The following is a 16,614-nucleotide window of genomic DNA, read 5'->3' as shown; positions in this document are numbered from 1 at the left end:
GAGTTTGTAATTGCTTTCCTTAATGCGGGTGAAGAACTCTTCGTGGATCCTGTGGTTAATTACAAAAATATGCAGGGCGCACGCGCGTGCGTGTACACACACACACAGAAACACACACACACAGGACAAAATGAACGATGACCGTTTATTAATCAGGAAAGGCTTGATTCTGGCCTAAAATGACCAGTCGTTCTCCAAGAAGGGATACCAAAAAAAAAAAAAAAAAAAAAAAAAAAAAAGCGGGGGTTGGGTGCCAGGGACAAAAGGCTCTTTCCCATCCTGGCCCAAGGACTTCACGGAGGCACTCGGGGGGTCGCTTTCTCTCAGCAGAAGCCCTGGCAGCGGGTGGGGTACCACCAGCAGCGGCGCCGCGGCGACAGGAGTCGTGCTCCCCGTGGGGCTCCGGGCTCTCGGGCTGATCACTCCCCGCGCGCCGCCTGGCAGCTTCTGTCCGGGACTGGGCGATGGGAGGGCTTTGGGACGCCTCTGCCCGCGGCCCCAGGGCTAGAGGAGGGCAGGCGCACCCCCGCGCCCTTTGGGTACCGGGGACATCAGCCTGGGAGGGGGGTGACCCGACCGGGCAGAAAAGATGAGGAAGAACAGGGAATGGGGGGTGGCCCCTCATTCCTTCACCCCCACCGCTCCCCTCCCCGCCACCGCCCACCTGGCCGCCCCCGGCTGCGGCACCAGGCGCGCTCCCAGGTCTCGCAGTCGCAGCCCGCAGTGTCTGCGGACTCCTGGGGCTCTGCCCTACTCCTCTCCGGATTCGCCCTCCCTAGTCGGTGCCCGACGACGTGCTCGTTCCCTGCCACTTGGGTCGGGGCGCGCCGGTGGGTTTGGCCTGCGCGGCTGCGGCGAGGCGGGGGAGCTTGTGAGAGCGAGGGGCGGGCACGAGTGTCTGTGTGAGTCACCGGTACCTGGAGCGCGAGCGACGCAGAGCAAGCGGCGCGCAGCCGGAGCCGGAGCCGAGCGGGAGCCGGAGAGCGCAGCCGCCCCCAGGAGCCAGGCGCTGCCGCGCACCCACCCGCGCCCCGTCGCCCTCGGCGCCCGCTGCACGGTTGGCTCGCCCCCGGCCCGGCGACCACTCCAGACCCCCGCTCCCGCAGTCCACCACCCTCCTGCCGGCCCCGAGGCGGTGCGGGGCTCGCCGGGGGATGTCACAGCGGCTCCTCGGAGCCCCCAGCCGTTGCCGCCCCGCTGCCGCCCCCGGGAACCGCGACAATGAATCCCCAGTGCGCCCGCTGCGGAAAAGTCGTGTATCCCACAGAGAAAGTCAACTGCCTTGATAAGGTGAGCGAGGGGCGCCGGGCCGGCCCGGACCTGCCGGCGCTGGGTTGCACCTGTTCAGAGAAGTTTTGGCATCTGGGAGGGAAAGAGAAGAGTGGGACTCGGTGTTTGTGTGGTCTTGGGCCTGGGTGTGGGCACGCGAAGGAAAACGCCCGCGGGAGTGTCGGAGAGCACGCTTGGCGATGGTGGTGTTGGAACCAGAATAGGCTTTTGTCGGGGTGCGGGCGGCAGGGGGTGCGGGGCTGGGCCGGCCTCGGCAGAGCTGCTGCTGAGTGCTCACGGAGGAGCGCGGCCCGGGGCGCAGGAGCCTAGTCGGGCACCCAGGGGCCCATCGGCGAGCCGTGCCCCACCCCCATCTGCTTCTGTTTCTCACTTCCCGGTGCCCGCTGTCCAGAGGACCTTCCTGCACCCGGACTGCGCCCCCGCCCAGCGCCTCCCCTGCCGGCTGCGAGGTGGAGAGGCAAATAGTAATTAATATGTCAGGGGCGGCCGCTGCCGCAGTGCTAAGAATAATCCCCCCGGAGAGCCCGGCCCGCGCGGTGGGCAGGACTCACAGGGGCTAATCCCCCCTGTTGGGGAATTCCAGAGGAAGTGGCCTCCCCGCCCCACAGCCCTGCTCCAGGCCCTCCCCGGGCGTGGATGGAGTAGAACGGCCTGGGAGGCAAACCCCGGCTCTCTCCTGAGTGCCTGACAATTGAAACCAGCCGGAGGCGGTCCCTGTGAAATCTGCGTGTGGTGTCAAAAATGCCTCCCGAGAGCACGCTGTCATCCTGACAGTCGTTCCAGGCAGAGTCCACTTTTCCCGCAATGTAGTGGAAACTGAACAGAGATGCGGGAGCCGAGGCTGCCTCCTGCCTCCGAGGGTTGCCTGACTTCCTGTAGAGTCCCATTATTTGAGATCCTATAAACACGGTGTTTAGGCACTTGGAACTGGAGTCATTTTCCTTTTAAGGCCACTTCACAGGCTCCGTTTCTCCAATAACCAAGCTCAGAATACCATTCTGGCTGCTCACAGAAGTGCAACATGGACAGAGCCATGGTAGCTCTTCCATCTGAGGCTCTACATTGTGGTGGGGATTCATTTAGAACTCAATTTTAATAGCTCTCTGCTTTATGTACTTAAATGAAAGTAGACAAACAAATCCACTGTTACCTACCATCGTTTTGTTGTAGTATTTTAAAATACAGGCGGGGACTGTAATGCAGTATAAAAGTCTCTTTTCTGTATCTATCCTGGAATGAACTGGCATTGTACTAAAATTAAAAAATTTCTTTTCAGTATTGGCATAAAGGATGTTTCCATTGTGAAGTCTGCAAGATGGCTCTCAACATGAACAACTACAAAGGCTATGAAAAGAAGCCCTATTGCAATGCGTAAGTACTGTCAAAATGGTGTGCCAGGTGTGTGGCACCACACCAGTGCACGAAAGTGATCGGCTCTGCCTGTTCTGAAGAATTGACTCACTGTGTCACCCAGGTGTGGCAGCGTCCGATTACCTGCTATGCCACATACTCTGGGTCCATGTGCTTGGTTGAAGGTCATTGCAATTGTCTTTCTAATGTGTAGGATAATTTGTGTCTTCAGCCAGAAGGTTAGTTTTTGAGGTTCACAGTGTTGCAGAGTTGGGGACATCTGTTAGAAGCTGCAGAAGTTACACACTGAGAATGCGTGGGCTCTGAAGTGCATGTCAGGTAGATTTTCATTTTAATCACATGTCAATTTCCATTTTTATCATATGATGTTGCCATACTGCAATTTTATATCTGAACCTAGCTGCTACAGAAAGGAGTCTTGCTCACTTGGCCTTAGCTGAGACTACTCCATAGATTCTGGAGCTAAACAGGGAACCAAAGAATTAAGACATGGGTATTTCCTGCTGCTGGGGATTAAAGAAGGTAAGCTTTCTGTGCAGGCTTTTCTGTAGGTATACCTTTAGCCTATAATAGTAGCAATTAGCTAGCATTTATACAGTACTTATCATGTACTAGGCCCTGTTTTAAGCTCTTTATGCATACTGACTCATTTAATCTCTACAGACCCTTTGACTATCATTATACCCACTTGCAGATAAAGAAATTGAAGCACTGAGAGGATAAGCCTCAGGCAGTGGCTCAGATCACTTCTAGAGGCTGCAAATGGTTAAAGATCGGCCAGTGCTTCCAAATGGCTACCCTGCTGCCCTCAGGCATGTGTTTCTCCACTCCTGTGAGCATCCACCCACCCAGACTGTTTTCCACTGTGGGCTCTTGGCTCTGATTGTTGAACCTTCATACCAGTTCCCTATGGGGTCTATGGGCCTTTAGGAGGCAGAGGAACTGCCTAATCTTTTGGCTGGAATATTGTTGTCAGCAATTCATTCTCCCTAGAGTTTTTGAAGCAGGTTCATTCAGGTCTCCTGGAAGTGGAGGGCCCGTGGTTAATTCATGCTTCACTCATGGGAGCGTGTTATAATAGACAGTAAATTTTTGTTAAACAAATGTAATGCACTCATACCTCTCTGGTGAAGAACTTAAAAAATCTCTTCATGTTTCCTTTCAGTCCTAGTTTAGTGCTTACATATAGACCAGAAACTTTGAAACAGTCACAAAATTGGGACATTGAGCAGAATTTAGGATTTTCTTGCATAAGTGAAGTCTACAGATATTCCCTAAACTTACTGATGTTTTCAACCATCCTAATCTATGCCTCTTGCTGGGATAATGTGAGCAAAGTGAGATTTCAATGTCATAGTCTCCTGCTTCTCTTAAAGAGAGGTATAAATGATTGGTTAAAGATCAAAGGCAGGCAGCAGTAACTAGAAGGGAAAGGGCCCCCAACAACCCATAAACAGGATAATGGTTCTTCGATTAATGGAAAAGCGAACCATTCTTCCTATACATATTCCAGCTCCTGGCCTGATTTGATCAGACTTTATGGGCCATGCCAAGATTCTTTATAGCTCCACAGCCTGGAATTTAACCTGGTGATAACAGTGCCTGAGTGGCCCTGGTAGGCCTGGAGGAATGAGAAGGGAAGAGGAAAGACAGGAGAGAAAGAAAAGAAGGAGAGAACAGTAATTAATATTATATTATAATATAGCATAATGTAATATAATATAAATATAAATATATTGAATGAGAAAAGAAAAGTAAAGAGAGGTACAACTGACGTGGAACCTTTGATTGCATTGGGCCTCTTGAAAATTCTGTGCTTACTGCTTGGTTTCAGTTTGGTCCAATTAAAAAGAATATCAGATTCGTCAGCAAGTCATGAATGGCTGGTCTGCACTCTGACTTAATAGTGAACTAGTGTCCAGAACCTTTGAGATTTAGACAGCCAAACAAAAAACCTTTCTTTTTTTTTTTTTGTAGATAGGAAACATCCAGCTGTGCTGTTTCAGAGGCCTAAGTCTTATTTTTACTACTTCAGTTATTTATAAATCAAATGCTTACAAATTTACTCTCTAGAATTTCTCATATAATTCCAAAACTTTGTTATTTGGTTTTGTTTGAATTTTTGGTAGCATCTCAGATTTTTTGCTTAATGTTGAACCTAGTAGTCTACTGTACTGAGCAAAGAAACAGGGGAAGACTGGAATTTATTGTTTGTGGCTGAATGAGTAGAGTTGATGGTTTAAATTTGTTTAATTTAGCTTTAACTTCATGTCATGTGATATCTTCAGAGAACTGAACCTGGCTAAGTTGTAGGTTCTGTCTAACGGGAAGGTTTCTGGCTGCAAGGCTCCTGTTCTCAACTGTCATCTTTCCAAGGGCACAGGTTGCCATGCAAACTGGCTGGTCAGAGTGGATTACCCTCCGGGGATCCTGATGCTTCTGCTCCAATTCAGGCGGAGTGTGTCAGTCAGCTGTTCCCTGCGGTCTTGGCCAGAAGGGCTGCCATAATTTCTCTGGGTCAATGGTGGAAAATTGATTCTCTGAAACATACTGTTACTGAAACGTGAAACATTCTATGGCCAAGTAAAGCAGTATTTTATCTGCACCTAGTTTGGTCCAGGCATCAATATATATACAATGTACATACATGCTTAAGTGAAAATGGCTATTCTTCTTTCCCCTGCAACTTTGTATTGTAAAAATTTTCATGTATACAAAATGGTTGAAAGAATAATACAGCCAACCTCAATGTACTCTCCTCTGAGATTCAAGTCTCATTAACATATTGCCATATTTGCTTCATATTTTTATATGTACAAGAACTTTTATTATTGTTGACTCATTTGTCAGTTTCATGTATTAGCTGAGTTTCATACATCAAGGTATTTCATCCGTAAAAATTTCGTCATGCATGCACTAAGAATAAGGATATTTTCTTAAGAGAACCACTGAGCCATTATCATACCTGAGAAAATTAACAAAAATTTAATAATATCTAACATTCTGTTTATATTCACATTTCTCTCATTGTTTTAAGGATGTCTTTTTGTAGCTGTTTTCTCCAACCAGAATCCAATCAAGGTTCATACTTAACATTTAGTTGTTATAAAAATGGCAACTTTTCTTGGTTATTGGATATTGAATATTAGTTATCTAATTTCTGCTGTAATTTCTATTGATTTATATAACCTCTCAGTTTTTAGGAAGAGGACTTATGTAGCATTTCTTGTGAAAATAACATATAACTTATTATTTAACTTAAAACCTTTAAAATAAATATTAAGAATATGCTTAAAAATTTAAAAGCATAAACATTTAGAATTATGTTAAGAAAACATAAAGACTTTTATTTTAATTGATACCTGAGGGCATTTTTTAAGTGGAATGAAGTAATAAGTATTCTGTTCAGTTTAAATTTGCTGCTTGTTTATATTCTCATGTGTTTAGAGAAGAACGTTTGATTTAGTGCAAAGGAGAACATGTATAAAATATAATTTGCATAATATTTAAATTTTGATCTTTTGATAGAATGATCAAAGTCTAGTGTGTACTGGATGTAATATTGGACATAATAGACATTTAGTTCCCGGTGTAGAAGTGCACACTATTAAAATATTTAAAACAAACAAGTCTCCTTGTGTACGTGCCATGTTTTCATAAGTCTTTATGTTTCCTAAGCAGGCAATGGATTCTTCAGCATACTCAGGATTTTTTTCATCATAGAACTTGCAAAGCAAAGAGGACTCGGCTAAGAAGTGCTGAGAAAATAACACTAGATGATTAGACAAAAAACATAGTTCACATTTGTGAGTGAATTTACATGCCAAGTTAAACTATAAACGTTTTGCCAGCCAACAAGCCACACAATGAATGCACGTCCCAAGGCCATTTGTCAAATAAATTATTTAATTTATCATGCATGAAGGTCAAAATTGCATTTCTTATGTGTTTATAAAAAACACATCAGTTCTTAAAGTTTTCTGAGAAATATTAACCACTTAGAGATAACAATGCCAGTGAGTGGCCAGTTAATGTACTGTCACCAAAGGTCAAGTTATTTTAGGTCAGGGGTGGGACCAGTTAATGATGCAGTTGTCCTGCAGAACCTTGACAGTGATTTCTCCACATTACCACTTTTGCGGAAATTTTTTTGAGGGGGCTGGAAATTTGTCCTGACCTGCTCGCTTTAATATACTTGTTAAATGTGTCTGTATCTGTATTAATGCATCTTTACTTATGGGCGGAAAGAACACAGACATGTGTGCTAAATTGCTAAATACGTGTAGTCCTCCTTGCCAAGAAGATTCCCTCTCCCCAAGTCGTTTGACTTACTTTAATTTTGGAAGACTTTAAAAATAAAACAGTGGGAGCTGTGCATTGTATTTGCTTTTGCTCTGCTTGTGTCAGTGTTTTGTCTTGTGAATATTTATTGACTATCGACAGCTCGGAAGATGCTGAGCTAGATGCCCTGACTCTGAGCCTCCCCGAATGGTCAGTGCGCTTCAGCCAGCCTGCCTCGAGGGTGATTATCTAGGCCAACGCTCTCATGTACCATTTCTCTCTTGGTCTCTCCTTGTTAGTGCTTTGCTAAGGGTTACTAAGGAAATTAAATCTAAACCCAAGAGCTTTTCTACCACATATTTCCCTTGTCTCTGTTTAGGCCTCCCAAACCTGGTTTTATAACACTCCAAGGACCTGAGTTATCTCAAGGGGACTTAGGAAATTCTTGTTATTATGTTAGCTTTAATTACTTAAGAACTTCTCACGAAAGAAGCCCTATGGTATAATTGGAGCTCTGAAGCAACGCAGAACTAGATTTGAATACTGGCCTACGATTTGAATCCTGTCCTATGAGCAAGTCTCTTGACCACTAAGCTTCTTTTGTAAAATGGGAATTGTAAAGCTTAACCCGAAAGGCTGTGGAGGCTCAGCAGGACACCGCGTGTCAAGGTTCCAGGCCAGTTTCTGGCACTCTGCAGACCTCCTCAGGAAACAGGAATGCTCTCATCCCTCAGGGGTGCTTTTTCAAGGGAAGGGAGGGTGGAAGAGAGAAGAGGAAGTATATGAGAGAAAGGATAGACACACCTATTGAAAGGTATATACCAATGTTTTTTACACTGTGGGTTGCCACCCATTCGAGGGTTGTTTGCAGAACAGAAAGAGAGAGAGGGAAAGGGAGACAGAAAATATCAGAGTACATTCAAATAGTGAAAAAAGCATTATTTTGGCAACTTGTTTTGAGTTGTATGTGTAAGTGTGTACTGGCTCATGATGTAAAGAAGTATTGTCACTGGAAGTGTGGTTAAGAAAGCTTGAGAAGCACTAGTTAGGTTCCAGTGCCCCACTGAAAGTTGACGTGAGTGCAGAGGTGTGAGCAGTCAGTTCGTGAATGCCAACAGCCCTGCTTTCACACTGTCTGTGCCACCCACACCTTACCCCACTCAGCTTGGCCAGCAGAGCCCTCACCATCCTACACAAGAACCATGTGTTTACCTGTCTGTACCCCTTGTTGCTTGAGGTGGCTCTGAGGGTGTCTGTCTTGCTCACCCCACATCCCCAGAACCTGCTACTTAGCATTCATGAGCTGCATCATGAGCTGCTCACGTGGAGCTTGTGCTGCCTCTCAGGATGTGGTCGCTGCCTTGGCCCCCAGCTCAGAATGCTCCCCTGGCCTAGTTCCTTCTGGGGAGGAGGACAGAGGGTGGGTGACCTTGAGGGGCTGCCTGGAGAATAGGGTAGCGGGTTTTACAAAGTCTGAACAACCAGGGGTCAAGAGGCAGAGGCCCACTTCCTCTCCTTACTTTGAGGCTGAGTTTCAAAATATATCTTTCTAAAAGATTGCTTATTGATACTCATTTATTTTCTCCTGAGTTTAATTGTAATCTGTGAAATAGGATAGTAATTTCTATCGACCAGGAACTTTATAGAAATTAAATGGGGGAAATAATTGTAAACCTTAGCACATCAAATGGCACCTATTAGGTACACAAATGTTAGTTCCCTCCTTTATTTATAGTAAATTGAAAGTTGGCTCATATTTCTCCCTTAAAGAGAGGAGAAAAGTAACACTTAGTTTCTATGGAAGGATATTGTGGTATGTAGCAGTTTTAGTTAGCATCAGTTATAATATTCCTGGCTTGACGTTTTAGTTACATACTATACAGAAAAATATTAGACCTTTGCTCCTTGACATAGCCCTGATATGGGAGGGTAATGACTGTTGTGGTATTGTTAAAATTGGGTGATTGGAAGTTAGGGAAGGACACAATATGAACAAAATAAAAAGGTTGCAGTATATATGAAAGTGAAATGATTTGATTCTCAGTTAATTTACTGAATCGTTGATGATATCTAATAAATTTTTTTATTGTGAAGTCATAGTAGGAGACCATATTTGCAAATCACAGACCGAGTGCGCTCACATTGGCAAATGTTTACAAGAGGTTTCTTCAATGTGTAGTTTCCCTGTCTTTATGATGACATATCTATTATGGAGTGATTCAGATTAGGAAAGATTTGGAGGTGAAGCCCAGCAGGTATCTCCTACATCACAGTGAAATTCAAGGTTAATGCAAGATACAGATGTGTGTGCTTCTAGGGATATTGATTATGTGTCAAGGGCTTGTGTAAGAGCATTTTGGTATGTCTTCTTTAAATGTTTTCAGATGAGTGCTTTACAAAGGACCATGGTTCTTGGGAATATCAGGAGTGAGAGAGAAGCAGACATACCCGTACCTGACACCCTTTTTTCCAGAGCTACAGGCCTCCTAAAAGCTCTATCTCTAGAGGAACAGGAAGTGAAATTTTTTTCTCTGTACTCCTATAGTTAGGGTTATTAACAAGACCTAACCTTATAGCAGGGTGATTAGTGGGATCCAGAATAATATTTATGATCTGAGTACCCAGAACAGTCCAAGGACTTAATAAAAAGATTATTATTGATTCTAAAGGTCTGTTTGTGAGTAAAGCAGCTCTGCAGCATCTTTTGTCAAACCTAGATATGGGGCCCAGGCCTAACCAGCAGACAGGAAGTGGTGAGAAAGACCAGGTCTGAAGGGCAAGGATTGTTAGTTCCAGCGCTGGAAACCCATTGTTAATTTTTTCTCTAGTCAGCTGTGTGTTTTAGTGGAGTCCTTCAGGGAGTTGCTTTGTGTTCAACTCCTTTTTCTTTCCCACAGTCTCTGTTGACCCATTCCCAGTGAATCCTAGGAGGAGCTAGAAGAAAACTAGTGCAAATTGTGTGCTTTTGAATAACATTGGGTCAATAAGTAGACTGATGGTCTGTCATACTTCGGCATTAGCTCAGCCATCTAAAAAGCCATTTAGACAAAAATCCTTGATTAGCTCCCCCGATGCTTATCCATCAAAGGCAGGTGCAGGTCAACCGCAGAGAGTGTGGAGAAGTGGGGTGGCTAGAGATCTGGGATGTGGAGTTTGAGGGTTGCTTGCCAGTGGTGAATTTGGTCTTTAAGTATGACTTCATTGTTTCTTAACTGATCAAGGAAGTAAACTCCACCAAATTCAGGCTGGAGCATCAAGAACAGTGCAGCAAATGCACACATCAGTACAGAATGATATAGAAGAGACTCAGACGTATGAGGTCTGTCTAGGAAAAGTCCAGCCATTGTTAATATAATGAGAACGGTTTGCACAACATTGATGTAACTTGGCAGTGAGAAGAGTGGACTTGAATGCACGTGTGTGATCAATGGTGACTTCACTGTACTAGTCAGTGGGGGCAGTAGATGCCATTGAGTGAGCATGTGTACTGTGTGGCTGTTGCACTCAAAATGACTAAATGAGTAGAACAATGAGTCTTCTGCATCCAATTTTGCATTAAGCTTGAACATTTCTCCACGGAAACTATTTGGATAATTCAGAAGGCCACAGCTATGTGCATATGGGCAACTGGTGATTGGCAGCTTGATCACGAAAACACGCTTGCTCATGCATCATGTCTGGTGCAGAGTTTTTTTTGGGGGGAAACATCAAATCACCCAGGTGACTCATCTCCCCTGTAGCCCAGATTTGTTGCCCTGTGACATCTGGCTTTTTCCAAAACTAAAACACCTTTGAAAGGGAAGAGATTTCACACTGCTGATGAGATTCAGGAAAATACAATGGGGCAGCTGATGGCAACTGGGAGAGCTGTGTGAGGTCCAAGATTCTAATTTGAAGGAGACTGAGATGTCATTGTCATATGTACAGTGTTTCTTGTATCTTGTATCTTCTTCAATAAATGTCTCTATCTTTCATATTACATGGCTGTACACTTTCTGGACAGACCTCATATGCAGTATTGATGATGTTTGAATGTTGGTACCATCCTCTCCTGGCTACTCTTCACGTCATCCATCCTGGATCCAGAGCCTCATGCATCTCTGTCATCTTCCACATCTCCCTCCCCTTTATCCCTGTCCCCACGTATTGATCTCCTCTGTCCTTGCCTTTGTTCAGGCTCTCTTATCACATGTGGCCAGTGATCTGACCATTGTCCCCTAACTTGTCTCCCTGTCCTCATCTTTCTCTTCTTGAATGCTCTTCCTGCCACCACAGTTATCTTTTGTATCCATGGTCCTGGTCATATTACTGTCTTGAACAAACATCTCTGGTGGTTCACCATTGCCTACGCAAAAGAGATTAGGCTTCTGACAGACACCTAAGGCCTTTCACAACCTACCTTCCTCTACCCATTTCCTTTTATGCTTCTCTTCAGCCACACTGGACCACTAGCTCTGACACCTTCATCAAGTTTCTGAACCTAAGTCTCAAAATCCTCACCTATAAAATGGGCATATTAATAGACTCTACTTCATTCAAATAAGTTTAGCATAGTTTCAGGCACACAGTAAGGAGTTAATAAAAATTAGATATAATTTTTGTTACTGTTAAACTTCACATAGTGATTTGATCCTTTATTCACGCTGCTTGTCTGTCTTCCTGCCCTTCCCTCTTTTTAAAGTTACCTTCATCTTTAAGGCACACAGCTGTGACAGCCTTAGTGAAGCTATTCTGAGTCTCTCAATCACTGCTCTCTCTCTTTGTGTGCCCATAGTGGTTTTTATACCCCAATTACATCACTTATCAAAAAGCCTGCCTTGGGCTGTAGTTGAGTTTGTTTACCCCTTTGAGGCAGTTTCCTGCTGAGACTGGACCATGGAAGTTAGTTCTTAACCTGGGGTTGGAGGTGGGTTGGGTGCGGGGAGGTCCAGTCAGCTGCAAGAGCTTTGCTTCTTAAAGGGATTATTTCTGGCATGTGTTTAAGGAGTTGAGAATGGGGATTGCCAAGCTGCATTGCAATTCTAACTCTAACAACCCCGAATTAGTGTCAGCTCCACAAGTTTAGGGTGTAATCCCCAACAAGACAGCCCTCACTTCAGATTCCAGCCACAAGGACAGGAGTCCCCAGGCCAAAGACACTCTGACCAAGTGGTTAGAAATGTGGGGATTCCCACCACCTCCTCAGATTTGATAATTAGTTAGAACAGCACAAAGAACTCAGGGAAGTGCCATATTTGAGATTATTGTTTTATTATTAAGGATACAAATTGAGACGGGCCAAGTGAGGAGACACATAGGGTGAGGTCTGGGAAGGTCCTGGACACAGCGTTTCCCCGCCCCGGCCATGTGGAATCAGGATGTGCCTCTCTCCACATACTGGTGTGTTTACCAACCAGGAATCTCTACTGAGCTTTGGTGTCCAGAATTTTTGTTTTTTCAGTCTTCACCTGAGGATATGCTCATTGATTTTTAGAGAGAGAGGGGAGAGAGAGTGAGAAGCATTGATCAGTTGCCTTTTATATGCGCCCTGACCCAGGATTGAACCTGAAAATCAAACCTACTACCTTTTGGTGTATGGGACAATGCTCCAACCAACTGTGCCACCCAGCCAGGGTTTTTCTTGGGGTTTCATTCCACAGGCATGATGACTCATTGGCCATATGGTTGTCCAATTCCCAGCCAGTCCCGCTCTCCCATTCCGTCCCTGGATATCACCCAACTAAAAGCCCCAACCCTCTTACTCACGTGATTTCTGTAATGGCCAGCCCCATCCTAAGCCATCTGGTCAGCATTACTCAAGTATGGACCAAGGGCTCATGAATGACAAATGCATTTCTAGTTACTTGGGAAATTCCAACTATTTTGAGTGTGTCCCAGGAACCAGGGACAAATGCTAGTCAAATTCATTATTATACAACAGGTGTTCTTCTCACTGTGCTCATCGCATGTACTGTTTGAACTGTCGACACATGAATCCTCATACTCCATTATGACAAGAATGATGATCTAAAATCCACCATATCTATTTGGTCAATCACTAGAAGTTGGGTAAGACATATAAACAGCTTGCTGCCTGCACACAGGAGGTAGCTGGGAGGACTTATTTGTGGAAGAATCCTGGATATAACTCTCTAGATTAGGCTTTTATAAATAAACAAGTCTTTCCTATTGGCAAATTAAGTTCTTTAAAATTTCTTTTTTACTGATCTTAGAAAGAGAGGAAAGGGGGAGAGAGAGAAAAAAAACCCATTGATTTGTTGTTCCACTTATTTATGCATTCATTGGTTGATTTTTGTATGTTCCCTGATCAGAGATTGAACCTGCAACCTTGGGCTATTGGCATGATGTTGTAACCAACTGAGCTACCTGGCCAGGGCAGCAAATTACATTCTTGAGGTTAGCAATGGTCCCCATTGCCTTCGTGTCCTCCAGCACGTACTGTATACTCAGTAAATGTCACATGGATACAGCACATTGCCACTAGCTTTGTGTGTGGGGGCACAGGAGCTCCTTCGGCTATCTGAGTGATACAGCTCAGCCTCAGGCATCCTTAGCTGAGAGAGGGCTCAACAAGAAGGAATGCACTTTTCCTTCATGAGGATCTGTGTGGGATCCTAAGTGGGGCTGGCCGTCCTTGGATGGATAATACGCATGAACCACTTCCTCTGTTTAGGTGAAACACTGAAGTTTATAGCTAGATCATTGGTCACAGACATGCTCCTGAACACAGGATGACAAGAATAAGGGGGTCCACACAGGTAGTTTGTAAAAATCACTTTGTTACAATGACATTTATCAAAGTCTTACGAGTAAATCTTATGGTTAAGACATTATGCCATGTGGACGTTTACTTGCATAGCCGCATACTTTTTCCCCTGGAAATAAGTGTTTTATTTATTTTCTTAAACAAAATCTCCAGGATTAATGAAGAGACTTTACATTCTCTTATGGAAGGATTTAGTTTTCCTGGGGGACTTTGTTCAATGCTCTTATCTTTCCCCCCAGATTTCCAGAACTTCAAAAACAACTCGTCAGAGTCTGGGCTTCTCCCCTGCCCTGTTCCTTCCCATCTCCCTCCACTACCCACTCTCTTCTCCCCTCCAGGTCTTCTCTTTTGCCACCGACATAGTTCTCTGATTTTCTTAAAATTAAGTGGAATTCTATTTTTAAAATTTCTGGATGCTTATGGCATATAATAATTAAGGGTTATTCCTGTCAGGAATAGAAATACCATATTAGAGTCTCCTTAAGAAGAAAAATCCTGTTTAGACAGACGGTTTGCCTCTGTGTGTGTGTGTGTGTGTGTGTGTGTGTGTTAAGTGGTAGTTACGTAACACCAGGTTTAATTGGCCAGGATTCAGGAATGGTTTATTTTTGCATCTCTGTGTCATGTGTACTTGAGGGGGTGTGCGGTTAGGAAAGCACCTGTAAGTTGTACACCGGGCAGCTGCCCGGGAAGTGCCCTGCATTGTGGCAGTTTGACAGATGTCAAGAGAAAAGCATATTGTTTTTCTTTATACAGTAATGGGTATATATAATAGACACTGAACAAACATGTGTGGACTGATTTTAAAAGAACATTTATTCTGAATGGGATACAGCGTTCCTTTATTGGACACAAGCCTCCAAACTCCAGCATCTTTCTTTGGTGTATACTGGTGCATCAGAAGAGTTTTCTTCTCAGGATTTAAAAATTAATTCCCTAGCAGGAGAAAGCAGGTGGTAACATAAAAGCAGTACTGAATGGAGGAAGGATCAAGTAATCCTCATAAGAGAACAACAGAGGAATGTTTATAATCTCACCCACCTGTACCAGCACTAGACACTAAAAAAGGTTCATAAGATCCAGAAATGTTGTCAGTGTGTGGTGGAGACATGCTGATAACCACATTCTGGCAGCAGAGGGGCTTACTGTGTAATCAGAAGAATACGTCTAATAGGTGGATCCATGTATAAAAAGAAGGAAACTTGCAGGTGAGAAAATGATGAGAACATTTGGGCGAGAAGGAAATGAGGAAGGAACAGCAGCATCACTGCTGAGGGCAGACGGAGGGGCGTGTGCAGACAGGAAACGTAACTAACAGAGTGTTTTAAATATTTCTCATCTCCACAGAACTTAGCAGAGAAGCTTGAACATAGCAGGCTCTCAAAACTTCTGATTAAATTAATTTCATAACTTATTTCATCTCGAGACTATTATGACATAAAGAATTCAAAAGCATCTACTCAGTTCAATTCAGCTAGTTCTCTCCAAAGTGATCTATTGAACAGATTTACAAACAACTGAATTATCTAAGACAACATGACTCTTTGTCACCAAAGTGCTTAAAATCAGTTTACGTGCAGGAGTGGGCAAAAGTAGGTTTATAGTTGTGAGTACACGAAAAGAGTTTATTCTTGCATTATTACTTATTCCTCATTGTGTTATTCATTTGTACGGCAGCTGTGAACCTATTGCTGCCGCCCCTGTGTGTGTGGAAAGGGGTGATGTCAGCTGACTGACTACCTTTTCTACTTTCCAACCTTATAACTATCAACAGGATAAAACTCTTTACATGAGAAAGTAAATTTCATACTTTAACAGATTCACTCCAGTCAAGTAAAGAGTTGAGATCATTGTCATACTTTCTAAACTTTAGCCTTTCCTGTGTATGTTTAAAAATTAAAATATATCAAATTAAAAAAAAAAAAGAGTCTTCCGAGTTTACATGCTGGCGCTGAGGCAAGGTGCAATGGTAAAGGGAGGCTTCGTTAAGGTAGCTGCTGAAAGTTAAAACAGGGTAGCAGTTGATTTTTTTGCTTATTTCGCTTAGCGTGATATTCCCAAGGTCCATCCATGTTGTCGCAAATGGCAGTATTTCATCCTTTCTTATGGCCAAGTAGTATTCCATTGTATGTATGTCCCACATCTCCTTTATCCAGTCACCATCAAAGGACACTTAGGTTGTTTCTATGTCTTACCTGTTATGAATAGTGCTGACACGAACATAGGGATGCACATGTCTAGAAAATAAATGTTTCAAATTTTTCGGGTAGATACCCAGAAGAAGGATGTGGGCTATAAAACAGAAAGCAAGAACCAAAGCAAACCAACCAACAAACTCATAGTCCCAGACAACACTATGGTGGTTATGAGAAGGGAAGGAAAGGGGAGGTTGAAGACAGTAAAGGGGTCAAATATACGGTGACGAAGAAGACTAGACTTTGGGTGGTAAACACACTATAATATACAGGTGGTGTAGTATGGAATTGTACACTCGAAACTTACATGGTGTTATTAATTAACGTCACCCCCATAAATTTAATAATAAAAGAGAGCGTATGAGAAGGGAGAGGAGTCATGCGTGTTCAGGGAGTCCTAGGTCATGAGAAACTCTGTGAGGCAGGAGCCACGTCCAGTTTTTATGTCTGGTGACTAGAACAGTCCTTGGCTCACAGTTGGCCTTTAGTAAAGATTTAGTGAATAAGCAAAAGAAAAAGTAAAAAGAAAGGTGCCTTCATGAGATAGAAGACTTTGACAAAGTTCTAATTAATAACATGTAAATTATTTCAGTTTGAGAGAAAAGGGGGAATGCTTCTTAAAACAAAGACCAAGACACAAAAGGTAACAGAGGACATCCCCTGGAGGTTTTCAAGCTCCGATTAGTACAACACAGACTTTAAAGGATGGCA

At 43.8% G+C, this 16,614-nt stretch overlaps 1 protein-coding gene across 1 annotated transcript in view; it reads left to right on the top strand.

The window, feature by feature from the left end:
- The first annotated feature begins 486 nt into the window (after window positions 1-486).
- Window positions 487-16,614, top strand: part of NEBL (nebulette) — a 353,824-nt gene continuing 337,696 nt past the window's right edge. Inside the window, exons 1-2 of the mRNA XM_024576170.4 lie at window positions 487-1,290; window positions 2,567-2,661. Of these exons, the coding sequence (XP_024431938.1) occupies window positions 1,222-1,290; window positions 2,567-2,661 (164 nt within the window). The 5' untranslated portion in view covers window positions 487-1,221. The remainder of the gene's footprint in view (window positions 1,291-2,566; window positions 2,662-16,614) is intronic.

This window comes from Desmodus rotundus, chromosome 4 (assembly GCF_022682495.2).
Source record: "Desmodus rotundus isolate HL8 chromosome 4, HLdesRot8A.1, whole genome shotgun sequence".
NCBI classification, from domain to species: domain Eukaryota; kingdom Metazoa; phylum Chordata; class Mammalia; order Chiroptera; family Phyllostomidae; genus Desmodus; species Desmodus rotundus.
The sequence above is the reverse complement of the archived record's forward strand: the minus strand, read 5'-3'. Positions and strand labels throughout refer to the sequence as shown.